At 38.0% G+C, this 16,133-nt stretch overlaps 1 protein-coding gene across 3 annotated transcripts in view; it reads left to right on the top strand.

The window, feature by feature from the left end:
* The window catches only part of ncam2 (neural cell adhesion molecule 2), a 171,387-nt gene extending 156,912 nt beyond the window's left edge, over positions 1 to 14,475 (top strand). The window contains exons 16-17 of one of the 3 annotated variants that reach the window (XM_057336215.1): positions 10,533 to 10,740; positions 12,377 to 14,475. In XM_057336215.1, the coding sequence (XP_057192198.1) occupies positions 10,533 to 10,740; positions 12,377 to 12,491 (323 nt within the window). In that variant the 3' untranslated portion in view covers positions 12,492 to 14,475. Of the gene's footprint in view, positions 1 to 2,415; positions 4,110 to 10,532; positions 10,741 to 12,376 lie in introns of those variants that run through there. The other 2 variants (XM_057336216.1, XM_057336217.1) reach the window with 2 other exon arrangements.
* The last annotated feature ends 1,658 nt before the right edge of the window (positions 14,476 to 16,133 follow it).

The raw sequence follows: 16,133 nt of genomic DNA on the forward strand, positions 1-16,133 counted from the left end.
AGAAACGCTTGAGATGTACATGACATTAGCTATATCAAGGATAGTTTGCTGGACACTCACGTTCAAGTACATTGCTGAGGAAAGTGATAAAGAGTATCAACAAGCCATAAGAAATAGGCAGCACAGATCCACACGAGTGGTTCACGTTTCCCATCAGTAATACAGAAGCACTCTTTTCTAATGCTATGGAGAGCGAGCAGGAACGCTTTTTTAAGACGTCGGTCGATTGCTTGTCTACTCTTATTACCTCTGTTTGTGGATGGGATCCCAGGACAGAGACAGCTTTCATTTTCAAGCCAAAAACGAGTTAGAACTCGCCTTTGTTATTGGCTTAAAATAACACTCAAATTACAGCCACTTAATCCATCGCAACAGTAAACAGACAAGAAAGTTTGTCTGTTCCTCTTAGCGTCTATTTAAACTAACAGCCATGGGATGTTTCCTCAAAAGTCCTTTCTTCCTGATGGGTGAATTGATTTAACTGTGGCCGCAGTTTGGTGCGGTGTGAAAAGTTGCTTTGATCAAGGATTCATACTGTAATTATTTTGGTCGAAATGCTGAAAAAGCCTGACATGTTGTTTAGGATGTTTTATCATTAGTGTGTTGCATACAAAATAAATATAGTTTTCAAAAGATGCATATGAAAATATAGGTTTTAAATTGGGTCATTACAGCCTTATGCCATTAGAGAACCAATATTCATGAATGAATCAATTTTAGTTTTGGGAAGAAATATATTTATAATTGACATTTTTCCCACTGGTATTTTATTGGATTTCAGCGCAGTGCATTGTGGGATTGTCTTCACTGCAAAGGATTCATGCAATGCTGTCTTAAGCTCACTAGAGCTCACGATTTTAAAACAGACAGACTACGTTCATGACAAACCTCTTCATTTTATGATTTTTGCTTCATGCTTTTCGCTACATTCCAGAAAGCATGACTCTCCCTGTCAGCTTATGTGCCAAAAGGCATATGCCAAAAAAGCCATAATATTGACAGATGATATTTGAATTATGTCCACACCGGTCTAATTATATGTGAAATATTACTAGAAGTGTCAGTACACGCATAGGTGTGCAACTGAATGTGTGTGTGGAACATGACAGGAGCTTGGATTTACACTGTTAATCGGATGACATTTGTATATTCTCTCCCACCTCCTTCTTATCCTCCCTCCCTCTCTCTCTCTCTCTCTCTCCACCCGCACTCCTTCTCTCCCACCGGCCCACGCTCTTATTTATAATTCTATTGTGCTTCGTCTTCATTGTTTCACTCTAAACAATCCTGCTCACCAAATCCCAACTAATGAATTATGCAATGCATTCTCGGCCACATTGAAATTGCTGGGCTTTTTGTTTTGCAATGAACTGCCACTAAACGTCCTTTTCTGCAATCTTTTCAATCACAACAAACCTACTTTACATGGATACTGGAACTGTTTGCTTGGTTCATATAATTGTATCATTCTTTCATCCGGCGACATTATTCTCTAATTCACTTCTGTTTATTTCATGACTTGCACCACACTAATGTGTTTTATCTCATTGTCACCCCTGCACTCATTGTTTCTGTTCATCCACTGTTGTGTCATTGTGTATAAACTGCCTTCCATTCACTTGTCTTATTTTTCTGCCAATGTTCCCTATAATTTTTTGGGCTAATGCTGAGCAAAACCTATTTCAGTTGTGTGGACCCTTCAGCAACCAAGGCAGAATAGATATAAGAATAAATATTTTTATTTGAAGTTTAAAAAATATTTTTAAAGGAACAGTTCACCAAAAAATGAAAATCTTTTACTCACCATCAAGTTGTTCCAAATCTGTATAAATATCTTTGTTCTGATGAACACAGAGAAAAATATTTAGAAGAATGCTTCTAACCAAACAGTTCTTGGCCACCATTGACTTCCATAGTAGGAAAAATTGCTTGATTCATTTCTTTGTTCTGGTCTGATATTTTAAAGAATGTAGGAAACAAACAGTTCTGGGGCACTTTCAACTACCATTGTCATTTTTCCTACTATGGAAGTCAATGGTGCCCAAGAACTGTTTGGTTAAAAGCATTCTTCCAAATATCTTTCTCTGTGTTCATCAGAACAAAGAAATGTATACAGATTTGGAACAACTCGAGGGTGAGTAAATGATGACAGAATTTTCATTTTTGGGTGAACTGTCCCTTTAAGACATACAAAAATAAAATGTATAGAAATAATATAGAACAGTAGGGCTCATAGTTATGTACGTATATATTATGCACAGAATTTCATACAGCTTCCCTATTTTTAAAAAGAAAAGAGATCTCTGTATTTTCCAACATACTTTGAGCCCTAATCCTATACCCTTTGCTGGCTCCACACACCTACTGTATGTCTTTCCCTCTTCCTTCCCACTCCCCCCCTCCATCTCATTGCAGATCAGTGTTGTGAGCCCCCATCAGCTGGACGTGGACATCTCCCTGCGCAGCCCATCCATACAATGACCGTCTTTGGACCTGCCCTGTCACTCTTGCTGTGCTTATGTGTCTGTTGACATTCTTCCATCTTCATCCTGCCTGGAATCAGCCAAAAGACTGAGACTGTGCCTGTCCCCGGCCCGGTGCAGTGGGGGCCGATCGCTGACTCTTAGCCACGCCAGTTCATTGCCTCTTGCCAGACTCCAGTGGTGTTCCCGAAACCCATGTGACTTTGACCGAGCTCCTGTACTTCTATGCTGATCTCGTATGTCCTTGCCAAAACAAACCTGCTTTTTTTGTCCAAAAGGTCGTTCACTTTTTTTAAAAACGAAAAGAAAACAAAAAACCGAGTGGCAAATTTGTGTTTCTTGTTACAATAGCATACAGACCCTTAGTGGTATGTTTATCATTTGCTGGTGTTTACAAAGACGCAGGAAGCCACTGGCGTGAGGGCTTTTCTGTCTTCTGTGTTCATCCCACTGCCGCTTGTTTCTGCGGGCTCTTTTGTTTTGGTTTATTATCACAATGGGAAATGTCAGCAGTTGTATCGCTTGAGAGAATGCATTTAATGATGTTGCTGATGCGCACACACAGAGCTATACAACGCAGCACTCATTAAATGGAGTCAAGTAGGATTTCAAATTGATATGACTTTTAAACAGCGGTATCATAAATCAGACGAGCCTGCTGTACCTCATGTTACCCATCACAGGAAAAAAATAAAACAGGCTTTTCTATCTCCCACTGATTCAAAATATAATGTAACTTAATTTTTATTCAGCACCACCTCTGGCGGAGAAATTTTGACTTAATCGTTTTTTTTTTCTCAGTGTTGATGAGAAACGAAATTGAGTAACTGGAATTGTCAGCCATTTGTGACTAAGAGTAATTGTTTCATGTTGCCGTTGAGAAGGTGTAATATATATGAAGAGTCAATTAAGCTAACAGCTATTCATTACATGTCTTTGTACAGATGTAAAGTCCCGTAAGTTGTGTGTAAAATAGCGAGAATGGACTTTTGCTCATGACCCAGAAGGGTGTAGTAAACTGATCAAGGCTTATTTATTGTTTAGTTAACACAGTGTGGTTAGAATAAGATTCGCTAGCTTCGTGTGAAATATAATTTTTTAACATATCACATGTATTTTGAACAACCAGGAATTAACAATGCGCTATAGTACATTTATAAATAAAACAAGATAAATAAATGCTGCAAAAAAGGTTGTTTATTGTTAGTTCATGATACCCACATGTCAATGAATTGAACCTCATTGTAAAGTGTTATCATTTTGAGGTCCAAAAATGTGATCTACATAGCAGATTGTACAATTCTGATACTACATGAACATATTTGTGACCCTGTCTGTGAAGTCCAAGCTAACGTCTTATAATCTAATTAGATAACGAATATCAAAGTATATTTCAAGCATTAATTTCAATATGATTTCAACCTTTGATGTGACATTTCTCAGTCAATATAAAATATATCAAGGTTATCTTCACAGTATGTTGTTTATGTAAGATGATTTTATGTAGAAAATAAAAAAATGACTAACTGGGTTTTCACAAATTGGGTCATATTTGAAAAATCAGTCTACTGTAAATGAGTTCATGTCTACATCAGTGTGGAGGTCTTTGTCAGAATAAACTACTTTGCTGTGAGTTGACAGCCTCTTTTTTTCTTTTCTTTTTAGTTTTGTATAAATAAGTTAAATAATGTAGGACATGAGTGTAAAAATAAGACCAGATAATTTGGCTCTTTATATATCATGGTTAATACAGAAGAATTGGACTGAACTGTACGGTACTGTATCATTATGCAACAGTGTAAGCGAAATAGCCCGGATTTAATAATTGACAAGTAAAGCAATTTAATAATTTGGCAATTTAAAGCAATTTAATAATTCAGGAAATATAAACATGAATGTTGTTATTTCGCGATAACAGCCAGCGGTGGGTCATTATCCCGCTTATTACACGGCTACTTCCCACATGAGAAGAAAACTGGACATGAAATGTAAATTTGAAATATTTTATTAGCTCATTTTTACCGAATGCAGACCTTCTGTGAGGAAAAGGTGTTTACTTTCGGTTTTAAGGTAGGAAACGACGTTCAAATGTCAAGAACAGGCCATTTGGTTTAATCATTTGTAAATATAATGTCATATATGTTATTAAAAGACAATAAAAAAACTGTCAAAATGATTTGCTTCATCCGGGTAACCGTATGTTATTAGTTTTGAGCGGTTGTTATCTGGGAATAACGAACCTGCAAATGTCGCGACTGGCCAATCAGAATCAAGCATTCCAACGAGACGTGTAATAAGGATTTTTAGACTGATCGGAAGTTAAAATATGAGGAACAAAACATCCGTCATGTTCTCTTTTCTGGGAATTTTAAGGGGTAAAGAGCAGTAGGGCTTTCCGCAAAAAAGCCAACATCACTTTGGTATAATGAGTTTCGCTAGATAAAAAAGAAACTTGAAGTCAACTGCCCAGAATCACAGTATAATCTCATAATATTTTACATTGAATGATACATTTTGATACATCTTTTTTTAGTGGTACATTTTCACAATTTTAATTATAAAAATAATGAGAGGTTTTAATACCCTCACAGCACACCCAATTAAGACGTTAAGATCTCAAATATTGGCTTCATAGCGTCTCTATTATCTAATATGTCTATTTGAGAATTTATTAGAGTCTCATCGACTGAGACTATTAATCTTAATCACCTGTGCTTGCCTCTTCCGTTCTTTCATTACACATTGTATTTCATTTATGAGCATGTCAAAAACTTCAATATTGTTCTCGTTAAAAGAAAGGGTCTAAAGCCCAGTCCATTAAGAGCTTTATTTCCTAATGTGGCTCCACTTCTTATAAGATTTCTGTGGCTCTTTGTTGATTGTTCCAGCTGGAAAAGATTCCGGTAAATGAAAATGGACCTGTTGTTTTACTGCTGTCCATAACAGCTGATCACACTGCTCATAAATAAGCTTTTTTATTCAGATCCGGCCAGCTAGCCAAAGTGCGACCATTCATTGTAAATCCATATGTCATAAATCACAGAAGAGTTTGCGGTTTAAAACCAGCAGCGTTGCAGAGATGGCGTTCGTATAAACACCTTGTTTTTCTTTTTGGTTTACACGAATATAAAAATGTTGTCATTATTTATTAATCCACATGTTCCATACTTGTATTTTACCTGTACAAAGTGACCATGTGCTGCCAAGCTTTATGGCACTACAAACGCACCTTAAAAGTCGTCTGTACTGTATGACTCATGCACCACATTCCGAGTTCTACGAAGCCATAATCTTCACACGTCTGCTGCGTCTTGAGAGCAGCTCTTAGATCATAACTTATGTTTTGATGTTGAATGTCAACAACATTAAACTTTTTTTGGTTCTCGAGTGTCTCACAAGTAGGAGTGAAAAGATACGCCACTGTTCATTTGGCTGGAAGCACATGCGCATCAAAGGGGAATTCTGCTAGAAGTATAGAAAAGTGACGTCTAATTGGTGCCACTTGACACCCATTTAATTTGTTCTGACCCATCGGTCCAACCTCATGCGGTGCAAAGACATCTTTGCCACTGATAATGACCATCGCTCTATTAACCGTCTAACGGCCAGAGGGTCCCTTCTGCCCCTCAAGCATAGCGTCTTAATGAGCGTCAGAGTCTTTAAAGCGTCATTATGGAGTCACGCTTCGTATGTGACCTCTGCGTAGGTAGTGTAAGGGTTGATGGGCCAGCATTGGGTGGGGGTGAGTCTTAAAACTCTGCAACTTTTTTTATAACGACCAAAGCTTTAAATTACCTCAAGACTCCGGGAAGAAGTCATTCGCACTGGTGATAAGAAAACTGTCTTATTTTATGGAGGGTTCTTTGGGTTTTATGGGTTGATCAGTATTGAGGACCGAACTGTCGATGGTCAGCTTAATATAGCCACTAAATACCACACGGAAAGCTATAAAAGTGATATTTGAGGTTGATGGTCATTTTTTCTAACCATTAGCTTCTTATAAAAGGCTTTGGTAAATAAAAATGACTACCACTGGGATAAAGCTGAATCCCTTTATGAGATTTTATTGAATATCAAATGTGTTTGGCAAAACAGATTGCTGGGTTATGAATGCTTTAAGGGTATCAATTCCACGGGATTTTATTATAATCTGAAGCCTATAATCTTCACAAGCGGCACGGATGCAGAATCTGAAGTGGCATGTGTACCATCAAAAGGGTCTGTTTAAAGGGATAGTTCACCCAAAATCAAAAGATCTGTCATCCTTTACTCACCCTTTTGTTATTTCAAACCTGTATGACTTTCTTTCTTCTGCAGAACACAACAGAAAATATTTTAAAGAACATTGGTAACAGCAAACCGTTGGTGCCCATTGATTTGCATTGGTTTTGTGTCTATACAAGTGAATGGGGACCAACAGTTTTTGGTTACCAACATTCTTCAAAATATCTTCTTTTGTGTTCTGCAGAAGAAAGAAAGCCATACAGGTTAGAAATGACAATGATGACAAAATTTCTTATTAATAAGGTCTTAACTTTTTCCCCATGCAAAAGTATTTTCAAACTGCCCGATGATATCTGTTAAAACTTCGCTCGGTCATGTATCAGCATGACACAGCCATTAAAGCCTCACACGTGATTATAAGCTTCATTACGCTGTCAGTCATCTGCTGGAAACCACCCACAGACCTCCCCTCAGAATGAGTCTACAGTCCGGACAGAATCAATCGAGCTTGAGTTATTGCTGCTCATTGCTGAGTCTCAATCACCGTTCAGACCTAATTAATTGAGTGCGTTGAACTCGGATGCGGATGGATCATGCCCATTTGTGGAACTTCAGGATAAGTGATATTAACGAGATGCTAAATTGAGCTTCTAATGATGTTATAAATCAACAACAAAGCAGCTATAGGAGTGAAGAGCCATTTCTCAAGGAGATCATGGGGAAGGATGGCGAAAAATAAATGTGTTGGCAAATAAGTCATATAACGGAGGTGGCCACGTGCTTCATGCATCAAACTATGAAACCATATCTGGGATCAATACATCTGAGGTCATTGAATATCGCTCATGTATAAACTGACTGCCAAGTCATTTCAAGGATTTTAATGTCGCTCAGTCTGGTGTGTTTAGTATTGCCTGTCTTACATATGCAAGACGGGCTTTTTCCACTTTAATACCTTGTCACTACATCCAGATCAAACCAGAGACTTCTGGGATGGTTTTCAAATAGCGGTGCTACTTTCAACAGCATCTGTGATTGATGTGTTTTGGGCGATGCCATTGCCCAGAATGTTCCTTCAAAATGGATGTTTCTTTCTGAATGTCTTCCCAGACAGCCTCATTTCCCCATGCAAAACCTCTGCCATTTCAGTTTAAATAAGGTCACCAAAGTTGCATCACCTTGAAGTTCTTAAACTTAATCAAACTTTATCAAACTTAAACCGCATGAGCTAGTTCTATCTCTCGTGAACGCTTGAATTGACTTTTCTTTAAATGCTTTCACACTTCTGATCATCATTTCAAATGTTCTGACAACCGGAGGCTTTCGGCGATGACAAAACATTGCATTGAAGCACTCGAAGCTTCTAACTCAAGGCTGCTGTTTCAAAGAACAGGGCCCGTATTCTTAAAGCTTCCAAGAATCCTCTAAGAAAACTCTTAATTTAGCTTAAAAACTTCTACGTAGGAGTCTTAGTTTAAAAGTGATTCAGGACCAATCTGAGAGCAACTCTGAGCAAGGAAAAGACAAAAACCTTTATCTTAGTGAGGAGGCGGGGCTGACCCCGTTGCTATGTCTTTTGAAGACTGTGATTGGTTGGTTGACCAAGAAGGAAAAAAGAGCGCTTTTAAGTATAGGGTCATTAGTTTGAAATTGCACATGTATTATTTCCTGTTTTACCATACTCACACGCAGGCACGCACGCACAAACACACACACACGCACACACACACACACACACACATATACAGTATATATTGTGAAGAGTTTGGTTCCAAAATGAGATAACTCTGTTTTTAAAAAATATCAGAAATCATGTTTTTTTATTGTGCATTCCAATTAATATCATTCAAACTGCAGTTGGTTTGTTTTGATTTAAGCTGTAATAACTAAAAAATACAGCTAACTAACACAATAAAAGACAATAAAAACACGATAACATAATAAAAAACATGATTTTTGTATTTTTTTAAAAACGGAGTATCTCATTTTGGAACCAAACTCTTCATATATATATATATTTTTTTTTTATTTACCATGCTGTTAATGTCAACGTATTTAATAGAAAATTAACAGTGACACAATAAGTTTCTGTAAGGGCTGTTTGTTTGATTAGATTGTGACCGTTGTGACAGAACCAAATCATCTCTGCTACATAGTTGCATTTCTCCAGTTGCTAAATATGTTAATGTGGTGATTTCTTCTATTTCTGGAGCTATGGCATTTTCTGCGCTGTCTTGGAGATGTTAGCGTGTCTCTACTAGGATCGGTCACAAACATGAACCCTGCACGATCTAATGTGTTGTGTCTTACTAACTCACTGTCATTCAATTTAATTAAATTTTATAGTGCTTTTACAATTTGCATTGCATCAGAGCGGCTATACAAGGAAACCAAAACCAAGATAAACAAAAGTTGAACACACACAAAAACAATAAACAAATTCTGATAAACCTTAAAAGTAATATGGAAATTATCATGCATTGCAACACATATCTTCTTACTCTTTGTGTTTCGTCCATTTTCTCTGCTGCTAAAGAAACTCTTAAGTCTCTTAAAAGTCCTCCTCGCAACTCCTAAAATTTTGGACCTTAAGAGCTCTTTTAAGGGTTAAGATGCTTTATGAATTACTTTTTTCTTTACTAGGATCTTTTCTGTCATTTTAAGGGGAAACGCCCACATTTCTAAGAATTTTCTTAGAATTTTGTCACTAGGAGCAACTCTTTGCGCTAAGATTTTTCATGAATACGGGCCCAGAACATTTGCGAGTGCCGAAGAGATTTTTTTCATTAATTTGAGCCTGAGGAGGTTGTTTGTGTGCTTATTGGTTCATTTAAAGGTGATGTTGTATAATGATTTTTATTATGTTATAATCTGAAAACGGATAGAAAACAAATAGATCAGTATTATATCCGTTTTATGGTTTAATTAAATCCTTTTGAGATTTTCACACTTGAAATTGTTATTTCAGGGTCGTTGTACCACTCCGCTTATAGCTTATCCTGGGTTAGTAATTAATCCTTGGTAGACAGGTTTTGACATTTTGCACTGTACTTGTATTTGTAAACCCTGGGTTAAGGTTCTTATTTGCATATTTATGAGGTTAAAATCATTGGAGCACTGCATGCATTGCACTTGCGACCTGTTAGTTCATATGTGAAAATGACGCCACATAAATCTGCACTGGCTTTTTTTAAATCTAAAGAAAAATTACGACGGTATAAAAATAATTCTTTCATCACTCCTGTTAATGCATGTTCTGTCATTCGATGACATTTTTAAGGTCAACAGTTCCCTTCAGACACTAAGCACAAGTTTCTGAAAGTGTACAACAAAGCAAATAAGTTTTAAATGAAGCAAAGTAAACCATTCAACTTCAGCATCAGCCCTGCAAAGGAGCAGATGTAAAAACTGGCATTTTTTCATTTTTTCAAGGCGGGGTGTCCGATTTCCGAATTACGCTTGTTTAGACAAAGTCGGGCCGAGTACCAAAACAACCTTGTAACCAATCAGCAGTAAGGTGCACAGTGCACAGGACGGACATTAGTCGAGCCGAGCGCTGACGAAAGCAAAAGATGGGGGTAGGGGTGTGTCTGTTTTGGTGATTTGAACATCAACAACGGCTATGAGAAATCGGACACCCCGCCTTTAAAAACATTAACCCAGTTTAAATGTAGTGTGGCAATTGAACGTAATCCATGCAATCTGTACATTTATGCACAAAAGTGCAATTTGTTGTGTGTATATCGCCAATAAAGTGCTTCAGAAACTATGTGCCATGTATTGCCAGGGCCCTTAAGTGATGGTTATGTGTGTATCGTGTCTCAGCAGATTCGCTGTTCAGCGGCCTGGGCCTGGGTGCAGTGGTTGGGCTCGGGTTAGCTGGCCTGCTGCTGCTGCTTGTGCTCGTGGACGTCGGCTGCTTCTTCCTGCGCCAGTGCGGCCTGCTCATGTGCATCACCCGCAAACTCTGCAGTAAAAAGACGGCCACAAGTGGCAAGAGCAAAGAGCTGGAGGAGGGCAAGGCTGCATACCTGTGAGTATCCAACCGGTGTCAGGTCACATTTGTTATTTGTGTTTTTATCGTCAGTTGCTCTCAAAATGTGGAACATAATTTATGTGCAGTAATATTCTTTTAAAATTATAAGAAAAATATTATATATTTTTTTGTTTTATTTGAAATATTTAAATTATTTATAAATATAAGCATTTATATACATTTTTATATTTTTCATACAAAATTTGAGGAATACATATATTTATATTTTCTATGTTTTATTTTAAACATTTAAATTATTTACAAATATAAGCACTTATATTCATTTGTATATGTTTCATATCATTTTTATATACATTATTTATAATATAATTTAATCATTTAAATTGTTCCCTAAATGTTTTCTAATGTGGTTAAAACATAAATGAAATTGATAAGAATTTATTAATGCACATTCTAAAAAAAATAAACACTATAACATATCATCATTTCTTAAACATAAGCTTTAGATGTGGCCTTTGCTTATAAATTGGACTACAAATGTTGTATATAAACAGTACACTTAAACTATAAACCTTTGGAATTTTATAATAGCTTTTCCCACAAAGCTGCAATAGACCCTGAATGAGTTGCGTCTTACAGCTTTATGATTTTCACAGAAATATTTACATTAATCAAAATGAGCTATTATGTGTATGTTTGTCGCAGCCCATATGCATGCATCAGAAAATATTAGAGGGAGTATTGATGTGACTGTGGTACATGGATATTCTGATTTGACATATTCTGAAAATACTTGGAAAGCATTGATTGAAATGTTTGAAAACAACACAAGTGATTACTCATAGGGATGCGGCAATATTAAAGCATTGCAAAACTCTCCAAGTCGGCCAGAAACATACAAGCTAATACAAAGATGTAGGCGTGACAGGGCAACAGTAGAAAATTATTTATTCTAGGGGCGTGTTTGTCAAATTAGTATTTAGGATATCAGCTCGCTTTATATAACAGTAAGTAATCTGATAACACTGAACCCTAGGCGAATTTTTCTGTTGTTCCACATACTTTGTCCTATACAGTTTCTGACATAGTTCCTGCTCCCAGTTTATACTTTGCCTCGCCTGACTGATCTCTAGTTCTGCACTTCCAGTGTGAGTCCTTCCAAGCCACAATAACACAAATCCTGTTAGGTTTATTGGGCTTAAAGTTCAAAGATATCAAAGGCTAAGATTGTCTTGGGTGTCGATAACAAGCAGCGCTGCTTTGTTAGGCGCTTTTGATGTACTTCTGTACCACACAATAAGGCATAGCCAGTTTCCGACATGCTCCCCATGTCTTCCCAATGGCCCGAGCAGAGACTGTAATAACCTTATTAGAGTGATGATGATCCCTGTAAGGAGAGGCCGTTCCAGCGCCATGTTGTGTGATGAAGGGCCGTTCTGAGGGCTTTAAGATAATCCACAGTGAGATGCACACGAATGTTCGCAGGGCCTTATGGGTCACACAAATGTAGCACAAATTTATAAACCCAGTGTGACATTAAGTGCCTGGTTTAACTCAAGGGACCCACACAACACCCTACCTGTTGTTTATGCCGAATGTGCTTTTGACTGAAATGCGCATTCTGTCAAACTAACAGCCATGCACGCCGTCATCTTTGTTTACCTCCCCGCAGGAAATTGCCACTGAAAGAGGAAAACGGCAAGGAGAAATTGAAGCCAGACACGATCGAGATCAAGATTCATGGCGACAACAGCCTTCACATGACACAGGAGGACAGTAAAGCATAATGGAGCCCTGTCGCACACTTTAAGAACATACAAAATGTGCCACCCTGAGACCAATAGCAAGCAAACTAACAAGAATACAAGCAAGAACACGCCAATCAATTGTAAGATCCTTTGTTAGAGACTCTTTGTCGGAGTATCAGAAGAGGCCACACGATAACTGCTTTGTGAAACATTTTTTGGGGGAGAATGTCGCCCACCAGACAAGCTCCTGTTTATTTGTGCTTGTTCTCGCTTGTTTCTGTTTATTTTGAGGCTTTGCGGTTGCTTTACTGTTTGATTCTTTGTTACTTGAAGAGGTTAAGTCTACGCTGTCTTTATCTCTCGCTCTCTCATTCACTTTCTTTGGAGTTCAGCCGTGGCGTGGTTACGCGTATACATAGCTTTTCGTGCAAAAAGAATGCCACATATCACACATCTTTTTTGCAGTCTCTGTGTTGTCGTTTTGGGTAAGTGTAATGCGTTTCATTTCTAGCCTTTTACCAAGGTCCCTCTCACCCAAATGTGACGGTTCAGAAATGACTGAATGCTGAGTAGCTGAGAGAGAATCAGAGACACATGACCACAAACTGAATAAGGTCAGTGGGTGGGAGGGGGGATCCCAGCATTGAGTCCTGACGCACTCTTTGGCCTTCAACAGAATGATAACATCTCCCAGATTACAGGTGTTTATGTGGGTTAAAAAACGTTCATGTCTTTGATACTTTAATTAGAATCAAAGGACCACCATGCGCATCCATCTGTCAAGATATCCTTAAAAGGTTCTTTTGTGGTTTGAAGTGCGTGTTTGTTTTTGAACGCTTGTGTGTATGCGTGCATCTGAATGTGTGTGTTGTTATGGCTGTGTATGCAAGCATGGCGTATAGAACGAAAAACAGTGACGTGTAGGGAAAGTAGAGGTTGCCAAGTCTTGAAACAAAGGATTATGAAAATACCTATTGAAGTGCAACAGTGTAAATATACTTGTTATAATTTCTTTGGAACATTTAACAAGATGGAAAAAATAATGAATCATTCAAAGTTCCGTCTTCGTGTCGCACATGACTGAATACAAATTGTGTTTATCCGCAACAAAACAGGCAGATTTTTTACAGAGATGTACGTAATATAACCGCTGATGCATTGAGAGCTAAAGGAAGGCATGAGGAAGAGCAGTACATGAGAGGAGTATAAAGGGTTGATGCGGTGCATCTGCTAAGATTCTGAGGGACATTTCGCTATCACATGAGGACATGGGAGCTGAGGAGCTGTCAAATTCAAAAGCTGGAAAAAACAAAAGCAGAGAGCTGTGCGCCAGGTACCAAGAAAATAGATGGTTAAATTGAGCATGTTTGAGAACACCGAGTAAATTGACTTCGCGGTTGTTGTCAATGAATCACGGGTCAAAGGACAATGCTAAAACTGTTGTAGTTTGGCAAGAAATATATTCATACTACACATCTCAATGAGAAAAGAGGTATACTTTATCAACAATCCAAACATATCTCTTTATCGGATTAAGTGCATTTAAGTGCAACAATTTGGATGGAACCATGACTGACTGTCCATGGGCTCAAATGCGTCAAATACAGCCCGTTTTGGATGGATTGTGTTATACAGTAGATCAGAGATCTGTACTGTTTGTTTTGCAGTAATGCAATAAAGATGGTTTACAGCTAAAGATACATTTTACCTGTCAGAGTTTGAGAATGAAATACCATGTTTTTAGCTTACTGTGCAACCATTACATTGTCACTTTGGACAAGCAATTTTTTTCCAATCAACTCAGCAATGTTTGCATTATTTCATCATCGTGTTTCGTACACATCAGGCTGTCCACACTCGGCGCAATAGAACATTGTGGAATGTTGCCCATTTCTTTTCAACAGTCTAAAGGGAGCGCTCCATAAGCCCAGCTGTACTTGTGGAATTCTTGTAATCCAGTGTAATTTTTCTTCTGTAAATAAAAGTGTCCCAATATAAAAGCCTAAGGCATTTGGACTTTTTTTAAAGCAAAGCAGACGCTTTTCAAGGTTCGAGTCATTGGCTGTGTTTCAAAACCAAGTCATGAAAGTCAAGTCATTTTTAAGAAGCACAGGCATATTCATGATTTGACGGCTGTCTCAAAAGGTAGGCAGCCTAATTATAGAAACCTTCGCCAGGCCAAATTCTCAGCCAGAAGTACATGTATCCTTCGGAGATGGTGGACGAAGTGAGGGAAATGTAAATTAGAAGCAAAACTTATTACATTCCATAAATTATAAGTAAAAATAGACATATCTAATTAAAATGCATATTTAACACAATATTTGTGTGTCCTGTGTTTTCCATGTCATGTCATGTTGTTTGCTTAGCAACAAAACTATAAATGTGTCCTAAGAGAGATACAGTTTGTTGCAGTGGTGCTTTAAGGTTCCTGTCTTTGTCCAGCAGTCGATGACCAAAACGGAGAGCACAAGAAGGCAGAGCCCAGAATCTCACAGTGATTGAAACAAATCTGTGCCGCACCTCAAAGAGTTAGTACTGGGAAGGACCACAGAGTCACCCGAGCATTAGTGTCCTTGGTCTCGTCTATCCGCTGAACACAAATGGTCTGTAATCAAGGTGAAGGGAGAGCGCAGTGGATAATAGCTGCCCAACTGAGAACAGTTTTCAGGGTGCAGAATACACATTCCATCTTAATGGTTCACACAACCCTCTCAGGCTTTTCCTAAATGGGTCTGGTTTGATTAATGAGTGGATATAATGAAGTTCAGCCCAAGGCACCTTTGATATGCAGCCAGCCCTATGCAAGGGCATATGTGACACTTTATGGTTAATTTGGGAAAGTTAGTTACTTTTTCCTCTCTATGCTTTACTGTGCACATCCTGGGACCTGGCGGGTCATGGGTACCGCATGGCCGAGAACTGTGTATAACCTCTGCCAGGATTCTTGGAATGGGCCGGAAACAAAGTGGATGAGGAAGTGTATGGGCAGCTTCATGGACTCAAACCATCTCCCTTTCACTATTATAATACAGCCCATATACGAAGATGGTCTTTAGTGTGCTGAAACTGGTTTAAATGGGAAGTTATATGTGAGTCTTAAATTGTGTTCACATTAGATGCCATGCTTTGCGTTTTTCACTGTGTACCAAAGCTCAAGTTTGACTTAAGTTTGAGCAGTGAAAAACCTTTGACAAATGGAGAATGTAAATGTCACGCACTGACCTCTTGACTCGATGTAAAGAATGAAAACTTAAAAGCAGCATGGTTTGTGGTATTGTAGGGACAAAAACAAAATCGCTGCTGGCCTTCTGAAACCTTGTATCTCCATATTTCAACTATATTTCAACTATATTTTTTGTCACATATCATTATTATTAGTCACCCTTTCTGTTTTTCACTTGGTTTTGCAATTGTCTAACCAATAAAAAAGTGCTTGTCAACTTATTTAACGATTTAAAAAGTACAGTGTGTTTTCCATTTCTTGAAAAACAGCGTATTTGGACATCTGAGGTTTCGGAAGGACAGCGACGATATGGTGTATTTTTAATTATTATTTGTCATTTACAATTTTTATCATTAAAAACAGAATCCCTTAAGCTTCCCGTGCTTTTCCGCTTAAACTTTCTTTAACACAAACATCGAAATGAGTCATTTGATTTAAATAGTTAGGCCGTGTCG

Source organism: Triplophysa rosa, linkage group LG6 (assembly GCF_024868665.1).
Source record: "Triplophysa rosa linkage group LG6, Trosa_1v2, whole genome shotgun sequence".
Lineage (NCBI taxonomy): Eukaryota > Metazoa > Chordata > Actinopteri > Cypriniformes > Nemacheilidae > Triplophysa > Triplophysa rosa.